Here is a 19,752-nt window from a genome sequence, read left to right as displayed (position 1 = left end):
AAACATAGTTGTTTTGCTCGCGAGTTGATAGGCCATAATAAATCGGATTTATTTATGATAATAATGAAATGAAATTCAGTACATCAGGCGCTCCGCGCGCACGCGCGTGCATGCGACGTTGTTGATTTATTAAAAATACGATATTCATCTGCTTTACAGGAAGCATCGCGCGATGATCGCGCGCGCGGTTTTGCTCCGCGATTGTGATTTGCAATTTTATATCGCACTTTACAATTCCGCATCGGAAGAGCCGCCATCACGGGTTGTTGTCGGTCCCTCGCAAGACCGGATAAATTTCGTTAACGAACTACAGCATAGCTAGCTCTCTCTCTCTCTCTCTCTCTCTCTCTCTCTCTCTCTCTCTCTCTCTCTCTCTCTCTCTCTCTCTCTCTCTCTCTCTCTCTCTGTCTCTATCTTTCTCTCTGCTCGAACTCTCAATAGGCGTGCTAGTAATACAAGTTACGCCATAGACACAAACTTTAACGATTTACGAGTTATACGTGACGCATGAGGACAATAACTTTCACGGTGATTGAGGGATCAATATCATCCGAAAACATCTGAAAAATATATTCATGCGCTAATTATGCATTTGATTATTTCGCAAAAATGAAATCTAAAACTGTGATAATAATAAAACCTCTATTTTCCTCGACCAATACTGGCTCAATATATTTCACAAAACACACAAGCGAGAAGTTTTACTATTATTTAAGTTTACCTGGCGGTTTGGAATTATTATCTCGATTCTAAAACTTTGAATCTTGTGAAAATAATTATATGCGAATCCATATGTACATGTATATAAGCAAAAGTTTGGTAAATTATATTTTGATGTAACTTCAATATCAAATCAAACTGAAATTATTTTCTCGTGTGTTTCAGGCTCGACGTCGCTGCAGCAAAACAAGCGATTATCGCATTTTTATCAAGCACACGCACTTCGTCGGCTTCGAGCTGTCGTCCATCGTTCATCGTTACGTAAGATTCGCTTGATTCATTCAGTACTCGATACATGTTAAGCAGCGTCTACACCAAAGCAAGTTACCGCGGGTTATCCCGCCGAGTTATCCCGTGTGTTACAGAAAACCCGCTACAATCTTTTCCCTCTAAACATTGAGTGTCTATACCGAAGCAATATTTTTCGAGTGTGAGCTCAGTTTAAAAGAAAATGTGGTCCGAGGAAGAAGTCCTCACAGCCTATGCGGCTTTCATAATTTAAAAAAAAAGAAAAGTACAGCTCGACCGCGAAGATTTTGGGTTCGTCCGAGTAAAAGCCAAAATGCGATATAGTGGCAGTGATTTAATCAAAGATTTGAAATTAGATGAAAATGATTTAAATTTAGAATATAGATGCAACGGAGGTTTCTCAAATTTTTTCCGACTGTCATCTATGAACTTCGAAGAACTTATCCTGATGATAGGACATAAAATTGTTAAAAACGATACAAATTATCGCGATGCAGTACCAGTTACAGAACGACGAAGTTCTACGCCTACATTCTTGGATACATTATCCCAAGCGTCTTTTTTTTATTTCGATTTTTATAATCGTTATCTCTGGAATCTCACAGTTCGGGAAACTTTCTATATGCTTCAATTAATGTTAACACTTTTTCATTAGTCCACTCCATGTTTTAATATAGTAATTAACAACTAAGCTTTGGAGGTTAGCTATCGCGCGTCGTCCCGCCGAGATCCTTTGATGACGATCGACTATCTATTCGCGGGACAGCCCGGCGAGATAACTCGCGGCAATTGTCTACACTGCCGCGAGCTAACTCGGCGGGTCCACCCACCGGGAAAACTTGCTTTGGTGTAGACGCACCTTTATATTCGTTTTTGCATGGCCGTGGGCGAACGTTACATATCCATACATATCGAGCGAGAGTACATGCAGAATGATCGAAAAACAGAATATTCTTCTCAAAAACATCTCATATCAAAATAATATTGTCCATTTATATTTTCTCGAGAAATTTATTCGCCGATAAACGGATTCGCGATTCTAACATGCTCTTTTGTCCGGGGAGGCAGAAATGCGGTCATCCCGTATACGCGCTCGCGGGAACGTGTATGCGGGGCCATTGTTACGTCGCGGGCTTTAAGTTCGCGGCCTCTCGAGACGTTTCGTCGTGCGCGACCCTTTGTCACCCTCGCCCTTAAAAGACATTTCGCGGAACGTCGGGAATGAGAGAGAGGAAGAGATAAACCCCCTCCGGCGGTCGTATATAAGAATTTTATTCTAACGAGCAGCGCGACGAGGACTTTTGTGCGCCTCTCACGAGGTGATTCGATTGAATCGCGGCCTATTCGAGGAGTCGTCAGGCCTGTCGTTTAAACGCGCGTTAAATGGCGGAATCTCGCGCGGCCTTTATACTTCTATTCTATCCACCGATACTGGCGCATTGCGCGGGATTGCGCCCCGTATCAATCACAATAGAGCCCCGTTCCCTCTACTCTTCGTACTTTATGCAATTCCCGAGGCGTCGCGACGATCCGAAAGCACCTCGAGAAACTCGCGAGGGTGCATTTCCGTGAAACTTTCCAAGCGCCGCAGGGTGCGAGAGCCTTCTAACCCTCTTCGCTTGCTCTCTCTTTCTATTTCTTTCTCGCTCTCTTGCTCCGTTCACCAAAAGAGGGTTCGATCCCTTCCACTTCTCTCTTGTTTCTCATTTTTTCTTTTTTGGCGCAGTTTGGCCCTTCAGACCTATCCTGCGTTTTTTCCTTCATCGACTTGGGGCTCCATCAACGCCCATCGCTTAGCCCGCGGCGGCGCGTTGACGAAAGCAAAAGTGATTAGATGAAGATAGAGTGGAGAACGAGAGGACGTTCGTAAGGGCCACGAGAGGAAATTGCCGGGATGCTGCTTTGGAGTCTTTTCCGAGTAGAGCGAACTCAATTATTCAAGATCTCGTTTTTATCTTTTTTTTTCTTTAAAAATTTTCCTTCTATTTACTGAATGTTATGAATTTTCTAGACATTTTCAAATGCTCAATGTTTTCCGTTTATTTGTTCTTAATGATTAAAAATGTATGAAATGTATGAACTATCTTCCATCAATTATATTATCAATAGACCTTTTTAACGGAAAACAGTTTTCAAGTATAGTTAAGATGATTAGAAATTTGATGAAAAATTCAGTCACGACACACTATAATCTTGCACTGTGCTTGTCGCCATCATGCGGCGTGATATTATTTCCAGCCGTCGCTCGCGATCCCCCGATTTTCGTGAAGGTGTCAGGCGTTGTTTGGCCGGCTCGGGCGAGTTGCATTATCACGGAGACGTGAGAGCACGCGACGTTAACTACGCATGCGAGTAATTAGATACGACGAAGCGCCGGTGACATTTTTCTCTCTTCCTCGCGCGACTCACTCATCACCGTCGCTATCATCACACGTTATCATCATTACGCATGATTATTATAAAGAAACGCATGTGCGAACGCGAAGTATCAAGATGCGTAAAATTGGACCTCTCAGTTTACGTCAAATCTGGACCCTCCCGAGTAGAATTTTGCATCCGACGCGCGTAATAACATAATAATGAGCGTCTTTCGCTCGATCGCTAAAAGTCGCAACGTAAATTAGCGAACTTTCAAATGCACACACAATAAGTCCGCGGTCGCGACACAATGAAGCCCGCATCGAGGCTGAACCTCTTCGGAATAATGCGCGGCGCTTCTCCGCGGAAGCGGAAGCCACGGAGAAATACAGCCGCGAAAAAGTTGCGTCCGCCTCGGTTGTTAAAGACGGCCGCGGGGCTGGTAGGCTCCTGGTGGACCCCGGTGCCGGACCTGGTGGGTATTGTCCGGCGCTAACGAGAGGAAACCCGTGTCGAAAGAGAGGACGCGTCGCATTCCGCGCTGCTGGCAGATACACTTTTATCTTTCCAAGACTTCGCTGGATTTCTCAGTTATCGTTAGTCTTCGGGAAAGTTCCACGGATATCTGGTTTTCGTTGTGTTTGCTCGACAGGATAGAAACGCGCACCGTAAATTGGCTTGTCCCTAAAGGCATCAGTTCTTCTCACCGCGCGAACAAGTGTTATATTTCCCCGTCGTACCGCGAGCTACTTGTGTGTGAGCGCCGTGGTATTAGCGCACTTCTTAAACTTGTTAGGAGGGCGAGATAAAAGAAACTACGAGGGAATAACGGTGATTTTCTAATTGAATTGTCGTGACACCACCCACGGCAGGAAATACCGACATTAACTTGCGCAAAAACGGCATTTAGACGCAATGTGCGACGTGTCGTGTCACGCGTGAATTTCGTCTCGCCGGGAATTTGAATCTTCACGAGTTTCCGCAAATTGATAAACCGCGCAAACTGCAACTCGATTGTCAAAGAGTTTTGGAGCGTTTAGTTCGTGACGGGAACGCGCGTCTTTCCGACCTTTCGCCGAGCGAGCGCCGACAATATTCATGGTAATCCAATTCAAATTAATTCTCGATGGTGGGAGTCTCTCGTCGTCCGCGCTTACGTCTCTCCTCCCTTACCGAAGGGCGTCTCATATCCCGGCCGGAGAGAAGGTTTGTAACCGGAAGTGACGTGAAATATCGCGGTGCGACGTAATCGGCCTGCCTTCCTCCTTCTCTCTCCCTCCCTCTCTCTCTCTCTCTCCTTCTCTCTATCCCCCCCCTCTCTCTCTCTCTCAACTCTTCGCGCGTTCTCTTGCACTCTATCCATAGTCGACCTAGACTGGCGGATCTCTTCGAGGTTTCTCTAATTGTTACTGCGAGCCTCCGCGATGTTAATCACGCGGCCGGGTTGAGACAGTAATTCAGCATTACCGGAAGATGTAACGCCCATTCAGATCCGTGGGCAATACCGGCTTCCGCCTGCCTCTGCCTGCCTCTGCCTGCCAGCTTATTGACTCGCGTTTATTAGGTCCGCGCCATCATTCGCGCAAGTAATCGCGATGTAATTGGGAGAGTAATTTCATGGCAGGAACTCGGCGATGGCGTCTTCCGGCATGGGCGCAGAGCGCGTGTGCTCTGACGTGTATTTCGGGAATTCTGCCATGAACAACGAGAAGATTATTCTTCACGTATCGTTCTTATCGTTAAAAAATTATCGCGAAGTAAATTAGCATTAATAAATCTGCGAAACTAAGATAACATGCACAGACAGTTTTTTTACTAATCACGCATCTTTTATTTTATTACGAGCGAATTATGATTATTTCGTTTGTAGTTTAACGCAAAAAAATTATAGCATTTTGAAGAAATGATTGGCACCAGACTAAAATAAAAATTTCGATAATATGTATTGTTTCAGAATCGCAATTCAGAGTCAGAATTACAAACGAAATTAGTTTCACCACAACCCACAAACTAACTGCTAGTTTCCGCGTGTATTCAAAACTTAATTTATTAAAAGTGGGGTGCCAAGTGCATATGATGAATTGTTTAGATTCTCGTTTTCCCATTTCGCGCTCAGCGGATTAGGTAGGTAATGCAGAGCGAGCGTTTCGCATAGCTGCGGCATTTGTTTTGCCCAGGACGACTGGGGATTTGTTTAACCGTTTGAGTTCAAAGAGACGAGGAGGCACGCGACCCATAACCCACGCACGGCAAACGCGATAGCGGCAATCACCGCTCGCGAACGCACGCCACGAGGCGAAGCGTAAGGCGGCGGCGCGGGTAAACGCCGCTTTCCTCATTAGAATGCCGAACATTCTGACGAGCGCGGGGGCCACTTCCGCAGCTTCCTAATCCGGCGCTTCCGGGTGCGTTTTCCAGCTACGAATAAGCGAATGAATCGAGCGCGCACTCGCGAGCTGACGAGCGAGCGAGCGCGAGTATACGATCGAAATTCCACGCGCGTCTCCGTTTGTAGCTGCGTCCGCGGCCGGAGCGGTTAACCGAATGGGTGATTAGCAGCCTGGTGGTTAAATCGCTAACTGGGCAGTTAACCGGTCGAGTCGGTTAGCCAAGCAGTTAACCGGTCGTGCCGGAGCGGTCTATTGGCTCCGCATTGTGTTGAATCGTACCTCGTATTTCGCCGACGCCATGTATCAAGCAGATGGTGAAATTATACATATGTGAAATGCGAGATACGTAACTTGCCTCCGAAATTATCCCCATAATTTCTTTTGTCAAACTAAAGATATCCAAGCGCGCCGGAATCTATCAGAATGAGTTGTTACAGAGAGACTAACAATAAGTAGCTCTCGAGAGTGGTCGACGAGAGTTGTGAGGAGGGGGAGAAGCACGATTAAAACGTTCGCGATAAGTGGAGAAAGATTTATGCAGCATCTTGACAGAATCTCGGTATCGGATAACGCAATGCAAGTGACGAGCGACGTCTGCAACGCGTAAACAAATTCTGAGACAAAGCTGAGGCGTCGCTATGTCTTTCAGAACCGCAATCGAGAACCGTAAGCACGTTGTTGGCCGCGCACAAAGGCGCCGTGTGTTTGTAGAATAGGATCGCGCTAATAGACGTTTTCTATGAGATCGAAATGACGGAGAGACGGGAATGCCGTTGGTGAGCGCGAAGGTGATGCGTAGTATGGAACGCGAGCATAATACGCTAATAACACTACAAAAGGTGATCTTTATGAGCAAGGAAGACGCTCGCTGCACTGATCGTGAGAGGAGAAGGCGCTATAGTAAGTTCAACGAGCATGAGCTAGGAATTTCGGCGGCAGAGTACTTCCTATCAAGTAGAAAGGAGAGGAAATTGCGTCATTTCTCCGTTCAAAGAAACAGCCTCTTCCAGTATATACTCGAGTTCCTTTCGAGATTTATCACAGCGACAGTAACGGGATCTGTTATGAGTCGGCTTACATAAGCGTAAGAAATATTCGTCTCTAAATATAAATATAAAATATAAATTTCTATAAACGTGTGTTATTTAGATATGCGTCTGAATAACTGATATTTGCAAACATAAGGTGGAATGGAGAAGAAGGAGAGAGAGACGTTGCAACCGGTTAATTTGTCATTTCCTCTGCCTGGCATTCCTACTCATCTAGGTCATTCTGCACACGATCGCCAAACTTCCGCAGTACAGTGAGATACAAACCTCCCTCGAGCCCAGAATGCAGTTGCATACATTTTTTATACATTACCAACGCGAAATAGGAACATGAATTTATTATATGTCTGTAGATTCATGAAATGAGATTCATGAAATCAGATATTTGATTCTATGAATTACTTTTTAGGAACGCAAACGGTTCCTTTATTAGAAGAGACAAGAGCCAAAAATAACGTCCATATGTGCCAGTCCCTTTAAACGCGTTTCCTACTCATCGGACTTAAATCCGGTCTGAGCCAGTCAATTAATTGTACGGTCACGTACTGAGTAACGTGACAACTGGCCGTCGATTTGTAACTTTGTATCGTGCGAGCACGATGCATTTGCAGTGCATCTGCATTCGCAGAATTAAACTCAATAAAATAGCATCAAGATAATTCTGTCTAACTTTCAGAAATATATTCACAAAATCTGTCTGTATTAAAGATCGATACAACAGAATAGTATATTGCATAAAATTAAGTAACGTGACATTATCATTCTCGCATCTTATTATTTTCTTAACAATCTTACTAGACTTGCATCTATTGTATATATTTACATATTTATTTATTTTGTTTATTTTTAATTCTATCTTTAGAGCTTCTGTTTATTTTACTGCCAATAGCTTTTTTCATCACTTACACAAACAAAAAGTCACAAGATTACTGTCAGTCGTGAAGCCCGCGAGCCTACCTTCTGATCCGATCCCGAACCGGAAACCAGCCGGCAACGAGAGCACAGTCTACATTAGGTAGGGACTACAATCGGGCAGCCAGCGGGGGCTAATCCGGCAGAGAGGCATTTTCATCCCGGGGTTTCGGAACTTGCCGGCGGATTCCGTCCATACCCCGCGAAGAGAGAGAGAGAGCAAGAGAGAGAGAAAGAGAGAGCGAGAGAGAGAATGGCGAGAGGGACAGAGAGAAAGAGGAAGAGAGAGAACCTTCCCTTTGGCCGGGAACTTTGTTGCGAACTGGAACCGCGCGCTGCTGCTCGTCGAAACCGGGGGAACTAATCGCTATTTCAGCGATGCACCGGCCCCTGTGCATCGCGGCATTACTCGAATGCTCTTATTTTCGTGTGGCGGCTCGTATTTCGCAATGGGGCACACCGTTGTTCGTGCTTACGAGCTGCGCTGCGTCGCGCGATGCCCGAAATCCTAGAATCGCCGCTCATAATTTCAGCCACGAATTAGTGTCTCGCGAGTACATATCGAAAGTGAAATTGCCAAAGTTGTGCGACCCTGGTGGTTTCGTTTCGTGGACAAATACGTGATCCAGGATGAAATCGCGTCAACCGTGGCCGCGAATATCAATCCTCGGATATTTTAACGCGAGCGAGCAGAAGGAAATTGGATACAAGAAATTTTTGAAAAAACAGCTCGTGTATGGTCCAACATTTATTATCGTTAATAATGAAATTGACGGACGATTCAAATGAAACAATTGAAAGTATATCCCGAGTAACTATGTGCCACTTTTGAAAGCTGCTTGCCCTTATTTTGTAGTACATGTTTAATTCTCAGCATTAAAAAGTTATCTGCAAAAAACGAGCTTGCGATAGGGACGATTTAAGACTTGAATCCGTACACAAATGGCAGGATTTGCCAGATCAGCTCTCTCCAGACTAACTCCATAGCAAAAGAGGGCCAGGCCAGACGAGATCGCGCCGCTAAGTGCTATTTCAACGATTTGCTATGCAGCTGCAGCCAGCGCATTATCCGGATGCTATTATTCCGTCGCATGATACATTATGTAATAATCGTCGATCGCAGGCGATCACATCGAGCGATGTATTATCTCTTGCATCAATTTTCGAATTATCAATTTTTGGCGCAGGGGAAAAGCGGAGAGCATTGCGTGTGTAATTTTATGCGCGAGCAATAAGCGCGTTTAACAACGAATACAAATTAAGGATTGGTTTTGTCAGGACGAGAGGCAATCACGCGCGATATTGTGACGTATTCGTTTTTCAATCGGTGGTGTATCACTCAAGCATCAATCGATCGCCCACCGTAAATACCGACTGATATCTGTCTCCCTGGTATCCCAATAAATGAATAATAAAGGCACGCGTGGCCTTGTGTGGGAATTATAATCGTGTCCGCCACTGCATCGTGATCAGCTTATTGAATATTCCGTTTGCAGTCGGCCCGCCGAGATGAAACGTAGCGCTTGCATTTATGCAGGATACATAAAAAAAAGAGAGAAATCCCCTGCTCTCTACCCTATCGAAAATGCGTGGAACCTTTTAATACGCATCGCTAAATTCCTCGCAAGCAGTTTTGTTATCTGCCGCGCGCATCTCGTATATATGTTTCCGCGCATTTGAGCGCGATATTATAATTGGCGATAATACAATTGGCACATGGAAGTGCTAAATATACGTATACGGGTCAACGGATCCTTAAGTGCCGAAAACGCACGGTCCTTGACACGGTACGGAATTATCGTGAGTTTTGTCATTGACCGACATTGATGAACCTTTCATTGAGCCCGCATTCAATGTAATAGAAATGAGAGAAAAGGAATGGGAAAGATCGTACGGTTGCACGTAGAGCTGTTTCAAGGCGAGTCTGGTCGAAATCTGCCTACTTGAAAAAAAGGTTCCACTTCTCTCTCTCTTTCTCTCTCTCTCTCTTCCTCTCTCTTGCTCTCGCTCTTCAGTGTCATCCCTTTCTGTCTCTTGCTCCGACCTAGAGCTCGGTACACGCGTGTTCATGCGCACGCGGTATATGCGCGGGACTCTAAAAAAGGTAGCCGGAGCCATTCGATGGCAGCTGTTCCACATTTGAAGGATGGATATTCTTCGGGCTTTGTCGCAACGACAAAAGAACTTCTCTCACAAAAGGCCGACGTGGCCCAAGCTTTGCTCCCTAGCTCTCTTCCTGTGCCTCTCCTCTACTCTGCATCCTCCCCCTTGCCGAACAAGACAGAGAGAAAGAGAGAGAGGAGAGGTACAAGTATTCAGAGAAGAGGTACAAGTAAGTAGGCCCAAGTTCTATATTCGAGAGAACAATCCTTACTTCCCCGTTCTATCGCTTCGAAATATCTCTTTCCCTTTTCCTTCCTGTGATATCTTTGCTGCGACGCCCTGGAACACCCACGTGAATGTGTGATCATTGATACGAAACTTCCTACAAAATATGACAATGCTTCCGACTAAATTGATAGACTTGCCGTGATTCTGCTGTTACGCCAAAAACTTTAACGAACCTTTTATTTCCTATAATTATTTCACGCTGTCAGTCTTCGCGGGAGAATTCGAAGGAAGGATATTTTATTGTTAATTCTACAAATAGTATTGTAAGTTAGAAAAACTGAAGGGAGATTTAAAAATTGGAAATTTAAGACGAGGATTTGAGGGAAGACGGTTTATATGCTGCGAGCTTTATTATGATTTTCCGAGAAATATGTAGAATAGAAATTCCGCAACCTCTCAGTTACTTTCGAACGTGTGCGAATCGTATGTGTTATTTGTTTTAGCAGATAAATAATAAAAGTGAACGAGAGAGCAGAGATAACCAGTAACAGACGTGGAATTATATACAAACAACGAGAAAACGGCTGCAACGGCCATTGCACCGCGCATCGCAAAACATCTATTGCAAACGAATGAAAAAGAAAACCGTATTTGTCAAAAGGGTTCTCTCATTTTCGGACATTACTCTTCCAAATTCCGTTCCATATTCCGTTTTTGCGTGCCAAAGAAATAATTCCTCTTATATTATAAATCATGTGTACACAAGAATCTTTCCTTACTGTGAGGTTCTGCCTTCATAAAGGCCCCACGTGTCGCGATACTTCGTGGAAACCACAAAAAATGAAATAAGGATGAAGCAGGTGCACCATGAAATTTATTACGCGAATTCGATGGGAAAGCGATTTTCTGCCGAGATGACTGAACCACCAGTCCGTTTCGGGACGAGTTCGTCAAAGAGGGCGGCGAGGGGGACGGCGAATCAGCTCTACTCCGGTGACTAATGGGTTTGCTACGAGCTCCGTTCATTCGACCCCGTTTGACCCCGCGCCCGCGAAGTTACGGGGCGCGTACAAACATTTAGGAAGCGACGAGGAACGTGAGGGACCCCCGTGCAGCGAAACGAGAGAGGAGAGACGTCCCACGCACTCGACTGACTCATGCTAATAATTAAGTTCATCGGCCGGAATTTCGAGAAAGAGATTCCTGCCACCACAAAGGTCATCTTCAGCACGCGTCGTGATCAAAGCGATGTTTTATGAGACGAGCTTTGCCGCTCGCAAAGCCACGATAGTGCCTCGGAGAAAGGCCTGTATAGATCTCTCATCGGATCTCTGTTGGATTGTCCGTGGCTCCCGAAATAGCGTATTCAAATTAACGGTAGAACTGAATACATCGCAATGGTTCTCACCGTTAACATTCAATTATTCAGTTCTGCTGCAAATGTCACTAGAAGTGCAGCTTATTAACTCTTGTCTTAAGATACATGTAAATGACAGAATTTGTTTCGATCAAAGAAGAATTAAAACGTGATAAAAATTCAGATCTGAATTGTCTTTATAATTAGTGTAATTTAATACTTGGAAACTAGATAGAACAACCAGAGCGAAGACCATTCAAAACTCGCGCGTACCATAAATTTCAGGTTTTTCCTAGGAAAGCCGAGTTCTGATGCGTGCAAGATAATAATATCCGATTGAACGACTAAAAATCGATTCACAGACAGCTGCGATAGTTTCGTAAATAAGTTTCGGGCGTCCGAACAAAGCAGAGGGCTGGACCCAAATTTATTTTATCCTCCCCCGCGATCGTACATCAAACAGGTAATTGCGGGTTGCACGACATGCGATATAGAGATATCATACACAAGAAAAAACAAGCCTACTGTCGCGGGTAAACCGGTAAAGGCGACAGTCGTTGGCACATTTAATATCATATACAATGATTGGCACTTGCAATTTTTTAGGTTAGAATTGCAGAAATTTTCAAAAATATATTAAATACATAATTAGTAGAATCCATATTAATATCAAAAACAGTTTCTTATCAGTTATGAGTATAGTATAGTTATTAGTATAGTGCCAATGACTGTAGCACTGCCAACGAATGTCGCCTTTACCTATTAGATAGCTTGAAATGTTGCAATGCGCCCCAAGTTTCCTGCCTGTATTTCAATTTAATAGAATTTCTTTGTTTCTTTACTAATCTCCGTATCATAAACTCAACATTAAATTACTCTACATAATTAAGTTGATTAATTTAAATTTCATATTTTTATTTCGTTCTTATTTAATCGATCCAACACAAAAGATCGCATACCTAGAGAAAGCTTTGCTCTTCTTTGTTCGTCTGATTCTTCCTCTCCCCCTCTCTCTTTCTTATAACTGCCGATTAGCACACGATCAAATTTGGAGGCTGTCCGCTCCGCAAGATGAACATGCGCCAAGAAGAGCACGTCCGCGTATAACGCTCAGATCTCCGCGTTTCGTTCGTTTTCGTTCTCGTCCGTCGCCGACCGCGTTCGGGCGGCTCCGATGCCCGAAGAGCGTCATGAAAACCGAGCCGCAGCTCCATTCAGTTGCACTCAGCCCGTGCATCCGTTCGTTTCTTATCGCGTGACGGGGATCATTCTTTCTCTTTCTCTCTTCCATCGCCGAGATAAACCGTGATATAAGTATCTACGTGACGACAGATAAGCCGTGACGCCAGCGTCTCGCGATCGAATACGCGAGTGCCCGGCTCTGCGAGCGGATCGCCCGGACTATCTGCCGAATTTCTGGGCGTGCACGGGTGTAGCCGGTGAGTGATATTACTGCGCATTAATTAGCAGAGAGCAAAGAACACGCTGATATAATATTATTTATAACAAGGAAACGCGCGCTCGACTCTGCGTGAATTTCCCTCTCGACGGTCGCGTTTCGCAGGTTTCACTGTACTGACACCGTAAAAGACAATTAGTTCGAAAATAATATCTGTAAATAAATTGATAAATAATCTGTTTGAATAAATACTTTCGTGAAACTTGACGTTACCAACAAATTACGTCTTCTTTTCCAAATTCGCGCGAGCCGAACTGGCGGGAGGAATTTTGCGAGGTCTGCGTATAATTCGGTTTCGCATTCGCAGTTTAGACTGAGAATACTGAATCGGAGGCCGGACTTGGAGTGAGTAAAGAGGGCACGGTGACAGGGACGTTTTTTTCTATACGACTTGCACGGCCCTGGTGCGCTCCGGTTCTCATGAAGTGTTCCCCACGTGGTGCTTAGCCTCTCCTCCTCTTCCTCCTCCTCCTCCTCACCAGTCCCCCTGCTCTCGTCTGCTCGTCCATCCGTTCGTCCATGTGTTACGACGATTCAGGCCGCGATGACCTAACCAGACTGTCAATTAAAATGCCACCATATGCCACTTAAACCGCTCTAAATTTCAACCATTAAGTCCCTATACGTCTGCCCTGGCCCTATTCGCGATGTACCGAGGGAGGCTGGGAGGGAAAGGAGAAAGCGGGGGGTGGAGAAGGAGGAAGATACAAATTGCGTAATCGCGGAAGCGTCTCTTCACTCTTTGTCAAGATAATCGCGCAGCAGGCTTATCGTTTATTGTCGATAAGAAAAATCGACAGTGTCGCGCGTTCAAGTTGTTACTTGCTGAGTATCTTTATCGAGAGTAAGTCACGCTGCTCGGGTTCATCGTTCTCCAATGGCTGTCACCAACGGCCAATAGCTATGACGGAGTTGGAGCGGTCGTTAGATCGAGATTACTTACCAGACGTTATCTAATGTAAAGTGATATTAATTGACGTGCGCGTGCTATACGATGTGCACGGTATTATCTCGATTGAAGGGAACTCGCGTGCACTCTCCGAGATGCTTGTGCGAGATGTCATGCCTGAATCAAAAGATGGACTCATCTTCTTTTGCCATAGTACGCTTTTAAAAGCGAAAAAAAAATTCTCGTGTTTCCGGATGTGACTTTCATCAAGCTTCCATTTTAGAATCCGGCGATTCATTAAAGTCCTATCAACAGCCCTAATTACATTATCGATTCCTTCTGCTGGCTGCTACATATTTGCCGGTAATTCATCGGCCAATATTTGCACCAGCTCGCACGAGCTATGCGTTTGCGGAATCTCCCACGAAGAGTGACGCCGCGGAAATTTATCCGCGCTTATCGCGTATCACGTGCCGCGTTTCCGTCATCCGCCGCACACTCTTAATTCTCACACACGTCCGTCCTCCGAAACACCCGGACCCGGCCTTTTGTCGTCGAGTGCTCCCTCGGAACTTTACGAGCGCCGTGCATGTCTGCTCGACGTCGAGAAAGATTATACGAAAAAAGAAGAGGGAGAGAGAGAGAGAGAGAGAGAAAGGGCAAGGGAACGTGAGACAGAAAGAGAAAGAGGGTGAGTGAATACCTTGTGCGGTATACACCCCTGACTCATCCGGCTTACGTTCCTCTCTCATGACGAGTCGAACAACGATGAGGGAGCAAACTCGAAATGGGGTGATGTTGATAGTGGTGGTAGTGACGGTAATGGTGGAGCGATTCAGGGGATGTTCCGGCCGAGATACAACCGTTACACGAATACCCGAATACCCGGGCACCAACGAGCCATGCAAAGTTCCTATCTGATTTTCATCTAATTATTTTTGACGGTCCTTTGTGCTGTCCGTTTAATTTTAATTCAACAAGCCAGCGTCCGTCGTTTTGCAATTTTGTTTATCGTGCTGCAATTTCAATAACCGCTAATGATCTAATTAAACTTTTATTTTTGTTATCAATTAGTAATCACGTGCAATGTGGTAACAATGCCTCGCGTTGAGGCAGACTAAAGTCAGATAGCAGTCCCAATTAAAATGCTAGATTACATTTACCATTCGACTTACCAGCTTGCGATTTGCCAATACTTACACCCGACACACTCCAATAACAATTCATCACGAACGTCTTCATTCTTCTTCGTCCTCGATAGGGAGGCTTCAGGAAGGCAAAATAAAATCCAAAGCCATTGGTAGAACGATATCTTCGAAACAGGTGACTCCATACGCTCGTTTGGTTCGCCAGCGTGCGCGTTAGTGCATTTTCCTCAGCTTTTTCGAGGAACGGATCGCGTCCGTAAATCGCGCGCGTCGTTGTACACCCGGCTGCAGCCGGGAAAGAAGTCACATTATTCTCGCGGACGTTATAGGGCCGTGCTCATTAGTAAATGAGCCCCGGGCAATCGAGCGGCGTTGGTCTCAGGTGTTATCTCTCCTGGCGAACGGACGAGCGGAGCGCGCGAGTTGCGCGCACCTTCGCACCCTTAAACGCGAGCGAGTAGGAGGGCGGATGTGGGCGGTTCATTCTCCGTGCGCGGCATAATGCCTTTTGTTAATTATTACAGCGGCCACACTTAGGGGCTTAAAATCCGCCATAAATAATCGCCGAGACAATACCGCCTCTCTCATCTACCCTGCCCTCTCGCCGCTTCGAGTCGCGCCACGCGGGTGTGCTACCCCTCTCGCACTACGTCTCCTCGTTTCTACATTTTTAACCAACCGGTAAGGACAATTTTTGTTTTATTACCGCGAAATGCTCCACCGTCTCGAAATCCGCCGTCTGTTTATCGTTCTTTTTTTATGATTTAATCTCTGTCACTTGGGGGGCGGAAAAAATAAAAGTTACAAGGAGGAAATGTATGGAATTCTGATTCTTCTCATAAGGATACAAAAATATTGAATACACGGTGCTCTTTATCTTCGTGTTTTTATGTCGCTAAAAGTAGTTGCGTTTGTCCGTCTCGGTATTACAGTATTTGAGTTCGATAACGAATTCACGTGAAGAAGAAGCTTTAATCGAGCCGTCGGCCGATAGGGAAAACTTTGTTCACAGGCTGTCTACTCGCCATTTTCCACCAGCCAATTAGCAGCGACACGATGCACCCTTGCGCAGCAAGAAACGGAATTTAGTTCTCCTTCGCCCTCCTCGTCCTCGTTTCTACATCGGTATCTGCATAACGCGCGCGACACAATATCGACTGCTCCCATTGGCATCGTTTACCTCGGATCGAATTTACGATACTTCAGCAGATCGCGGAGAATGGTGTGTTCTTGCGAGCGGAAAGTCGACGAGGTGGCTAGTGGAGTAGATAGATATAACAGCGCTGCAGGGTTGGAGGCAACGTTTCCGCCATCGGCACCGACAATATCCACGATACCGTACTTGTCGCGAGAAAAGTCTCGATACTTCTTCCAAGAACAAATAGAAATTTAATATGTACGATATGTTCAGTCTTGCGTCGAGTAACGCAACATGACGCAACGAAGATTGAACAATGGCCCTGAGATTAAATGTCGGTCTAAGCGAAAATAGTTTAGCGGACGAAAACGAACGAATCTTATACACTTCCTCGTAAAATTTTCTACTAATCGTGTGAATATCTATAATGCATAAATTTTGAACGAAGTTGAGACACAATTAAAGTCGAACGCACTTTGGTGTGTTTTTTCTTTTTTTCTCGTGCGGCACGCTACACGCGGAGTCAAATTAATTCCGGGACGTTAAGACAATTTTGTTAAATCAACGACTCATCTCGTTCATTTCCAGGATAAACTATTTTCACAGTACGATGGTAGCGAAAATTGAAACGCCGGTGGATAGAATCCGTTTTTGCTGTCTCTCCGCACCACTTCTGCCGCGGAAAGTTGGGTAGCTACTTGGGCTTCTTCACGTCAGATAGAGAAACGTTCTCTTTCTTTTTATCTGCCCGGTTCTTGTTCGCCGACGAGAAAACCGAGCCGGGACGATACATGGGCCGGCATTACCGAAAACGCCACGGTGCACCACTGCGGAACCGTAAATACGTGTGTCCGCATTATTGTTGGTATTGAGCGCGCTTTTATCGGACATTGTAGCACGTTGCACTGACAGTACTGGCATTAACGAGCCAGTGGTCTCTTCTCCCTCCCCGCCGCTATGGCTCTTTCGATAATTGATATGATAATTAACCATTTCGCTGCACCGCGATTGTGGTGGACGCGGCCGCGTTTAATTGATCGTTATATTGATGCGTCGTTTTAATGGCTTCTGAGAACGCGACGCATTAACGGGATTGAGAGTGTCGCTCGTGTGTACGACTAATTATCTTAATCCAATCTCTGATCAATTTCTGCGAGCGGAATATCTCCCCAGTGACACACATCTCGGAACGTGGTCCATCCAAAAATAGCCCCACATTTTTTCTTTCCTAATAATCTAACGAGGACCTTCTGATTGAAGAATCGCCGAGAGTGATCCATCTCTGAAAACCGCTCATGCAATGAAACAATGGTGGGGCACAAAATACGAGCGAATTGTCAGCTGCGTCGGAGTGCATCGACGACGCGACCGGCTGCGTCGTGTACATTATTGGCTAGACAGGGAACGTTATTAATGCCACATGTAACGCCACGTATCTGTCGAGTTCCACGCGTTGAGATTATCGTGCAAACGATAGCCGACGAAGTACCTTTTGTGCGTCCGGCGCGATGACGGCCGGCCGAGCTTGTGTGCGCAGGAGGATGCATCGTTGCATCGACGAGAGAGAGGCGTCAGCGGCGGGACTGCGGACGACAAGGGTCAGCTGATAGCTGACAATTATCTTTCAGTGTAGCCCGAACAGCCGAGGCTGTGGCCGCGTGTTGCTGTAAAACATTGGGTCTACTTTGTAGGCAGCGCCGTGTGGTCTCTACCGCCGGTTTTATCGCGTTTTTGCATCCGCGAGATGTACTCGTTGATAGAGTTAAGTAAACGGGATCCCGCCGCGAGAGCCGTTAAATTCGCGATAGACACGGCTTTATCGCGTTATTTGCGTAAACGTCAGTACACGTCAGTGTGGAACGTTGTGCATTACCAAGTCGGCGGTTTTCAGTCTTCGGACGTGCACGCGTGTATTGCGAGACGCACTTGTCGTCAAGCGAAAGTGATAAAAATGGGATACTCGGACTGCATTAAAATCCCGAGTGTTCGAGAGCGCCTCTTAATCATTCGGCGACTCGATTGAGAATTGATTACAACTTCAATCCAATTTACGTTACGATATCGTGCTACGGATAATTGGTAAGTTCTAATTAATGTCCTCTCACAACTTTGTTTTCGGCTAATTGGAGAACTGGCTTGAGCTGCAGATACTATTTAAATACTTTTTAATGAAGCCATTAAAAAAAGTTAGTACTTTGTTTCGTAAAAGATTAGTTTTACTTGACAAGACGAGTGGGTATTCGTCATATAATTAAACTGTCTTAAATGTGCAACGTACAGCAACAAAATTATTTTATTTTGCAAAAGGCGCAATGGAAAGGAATGACAATGTAGTCGAAGCGATAAGCCATGCGAAGCGTTATCTCAAGGTTCCAGGCTTTAAGAACGTTTTAAAATTTTTATCAGCCTGATGCACGCGAATGTCGTTTATTTACCTTCATGGTGTAATAAAATCAAATTTTTAGCAGATTTTATAGCATCGGTATTAATTTGCGTTTTTATCTGCTTCAGTTTATTGTTTTAATTTAATCAATAAAATAACTGTATTACTTTAATATAATGTGTAATCAAATTTTTTGAGGATTCCACAGAACATTTAACATTCGTTATATTGATTGATTATTCATTTTATATTGATTAATCAAATGAAAATGTACCAAACGAAAATAAGCGGATGGAACGATATTTTACGAAATAATCGAGTTTTAATCACAGAAAAACTTTCTGATGTATATTTCTCAATTATTTAACGTCATTACAAGGTTTACTATTTGCAAATACACGAATTTGTGGAACTTCCGTTACTCTCTGCCTACGCATTGTGTCACGGCTTTATTTTCGTTGGTGGTAGCGATATATTGTTTTGAGTGGTGCACTCTATCAGTTATATTAGATTCCACGACGTGGCACGGTGCACACGCAGCCCACCCACAATTCCTATTGCGCTACGTAACGAAACTTGCAAGCTGTCAGTGATAAGTCGCGTACGATATGCAACGACCGCTCACTTTTTCCACGAAGAAAACTGCTTATCTCCAATGAAAACAGCGCTACCGGAAGTTGCAGATGCTATATAAGGTGTTTGACGATTGATAACAGATATTGGAATGGTTTCAAACTATTTTGCATGCATATAGTGGACATAGTCTCCTTTCTTAATTTATATATGACGTGTATACATATCTGTTTTGAATAATAAAACAGAGAAAAATTACAATTAGCATATATCATGAAATAGCAAAGGATAATATTGTAAATTAAATCTTTTCTTAGCAAGAAGCTAAAGTAAAGAAATATGTACATATACAATTGTACGTAAACGAATAAACGAACGAGAAATGAATCTACATAAAGAAAATTATGTAATATACGTAACATAATTATTAAAAAATTATATTTATGTACGATTATATACATATATATATATATATATATATATATATATATCTCTGCGATGTCAGAAACGTTAATACGTCAGAACGTAAGAATCCTCGCGGCGGAATTGAATTATGAAAACTGCGTTAAACGATGGAGAGGGCCACGCAACAAGGATCCATTCCCGCCACTTCCGCACGTAATACTTAAATGGAACTAAATCTTAAATTTAATCGGGTGCGGCGTTTCCACTTGGGCGCTAAGTGAAGCTGCAAGTTGCGCTTAATTTGTTAATAGAAGCGCGCGCGACGACGGAGAGCACGGATGGAAAAATGTTTAGAAATGTCATTCGGGGGTAATTGATACGACGACGCCCG

General features: G+C 44.5%; 2 protein-coding genes across 7 annotated transcripts in view; one reads left to right on the top strand and one right to left on the bottom strand.

Moving 5' to 3' along the window:
- LOC113561506 overlaps nt 1–12,402 on the bottom strand; it is a 38,902-nt gene extending 26,500 nt beyond the window's left edge. The window contains exon 1 of the transcript XR_003406381.1: nt 12,326–12,402. The gene's annotated coding sequence lies outside the window, so the exon portion shown is untranslated. The remainder of the gene's footprint in view (nt 1–12,325) is intronic.
- Nucleotides 1–19,752, top strand: part of LOC105285444 — a 71,633-nt gene that overhangs the window by 22,408 nt on the left and 29,473 nt on the right. For 4 of the 6 annotated variants that reach the window (XM_011349653.2, XM_011349651.1, XM_011349652.1 and 1 more), the window contains exon 2: nt 886–981. In XM_011349653.2, coding sequence (XP_011347955.1) covers nt 886–981 — 96 coding nt within the window. Of the gene's footprint in view, nt 1–885; nt 982–2,695; nt 18,080–19,752 lie in introns of all 6 variants that reach the window. The other 2 variants (XR_003406574.1, XR_003406550.1) reach the window with 1 other exon arrangement.

The sequence above is a fragment of the Ooceraea biroi genome, chromosome 1 (assembly GCF_003672135.1).
Source record: "Ooceraea biroi isolate clonal line C1 chromosome 1, Obir_v5.4, whole genome shotgun sequence".
NCBI classification, from domain to species: domain Eukaryota; kingdom Metazoa; phylum Arthropoda; class Insecta; order Hymenoptera; family Formicidae; genus Ooceraea; species Ooceraea biroi.
This window is presented reverse-complemented; position numbering and strand designations above follow the sequence as displayed.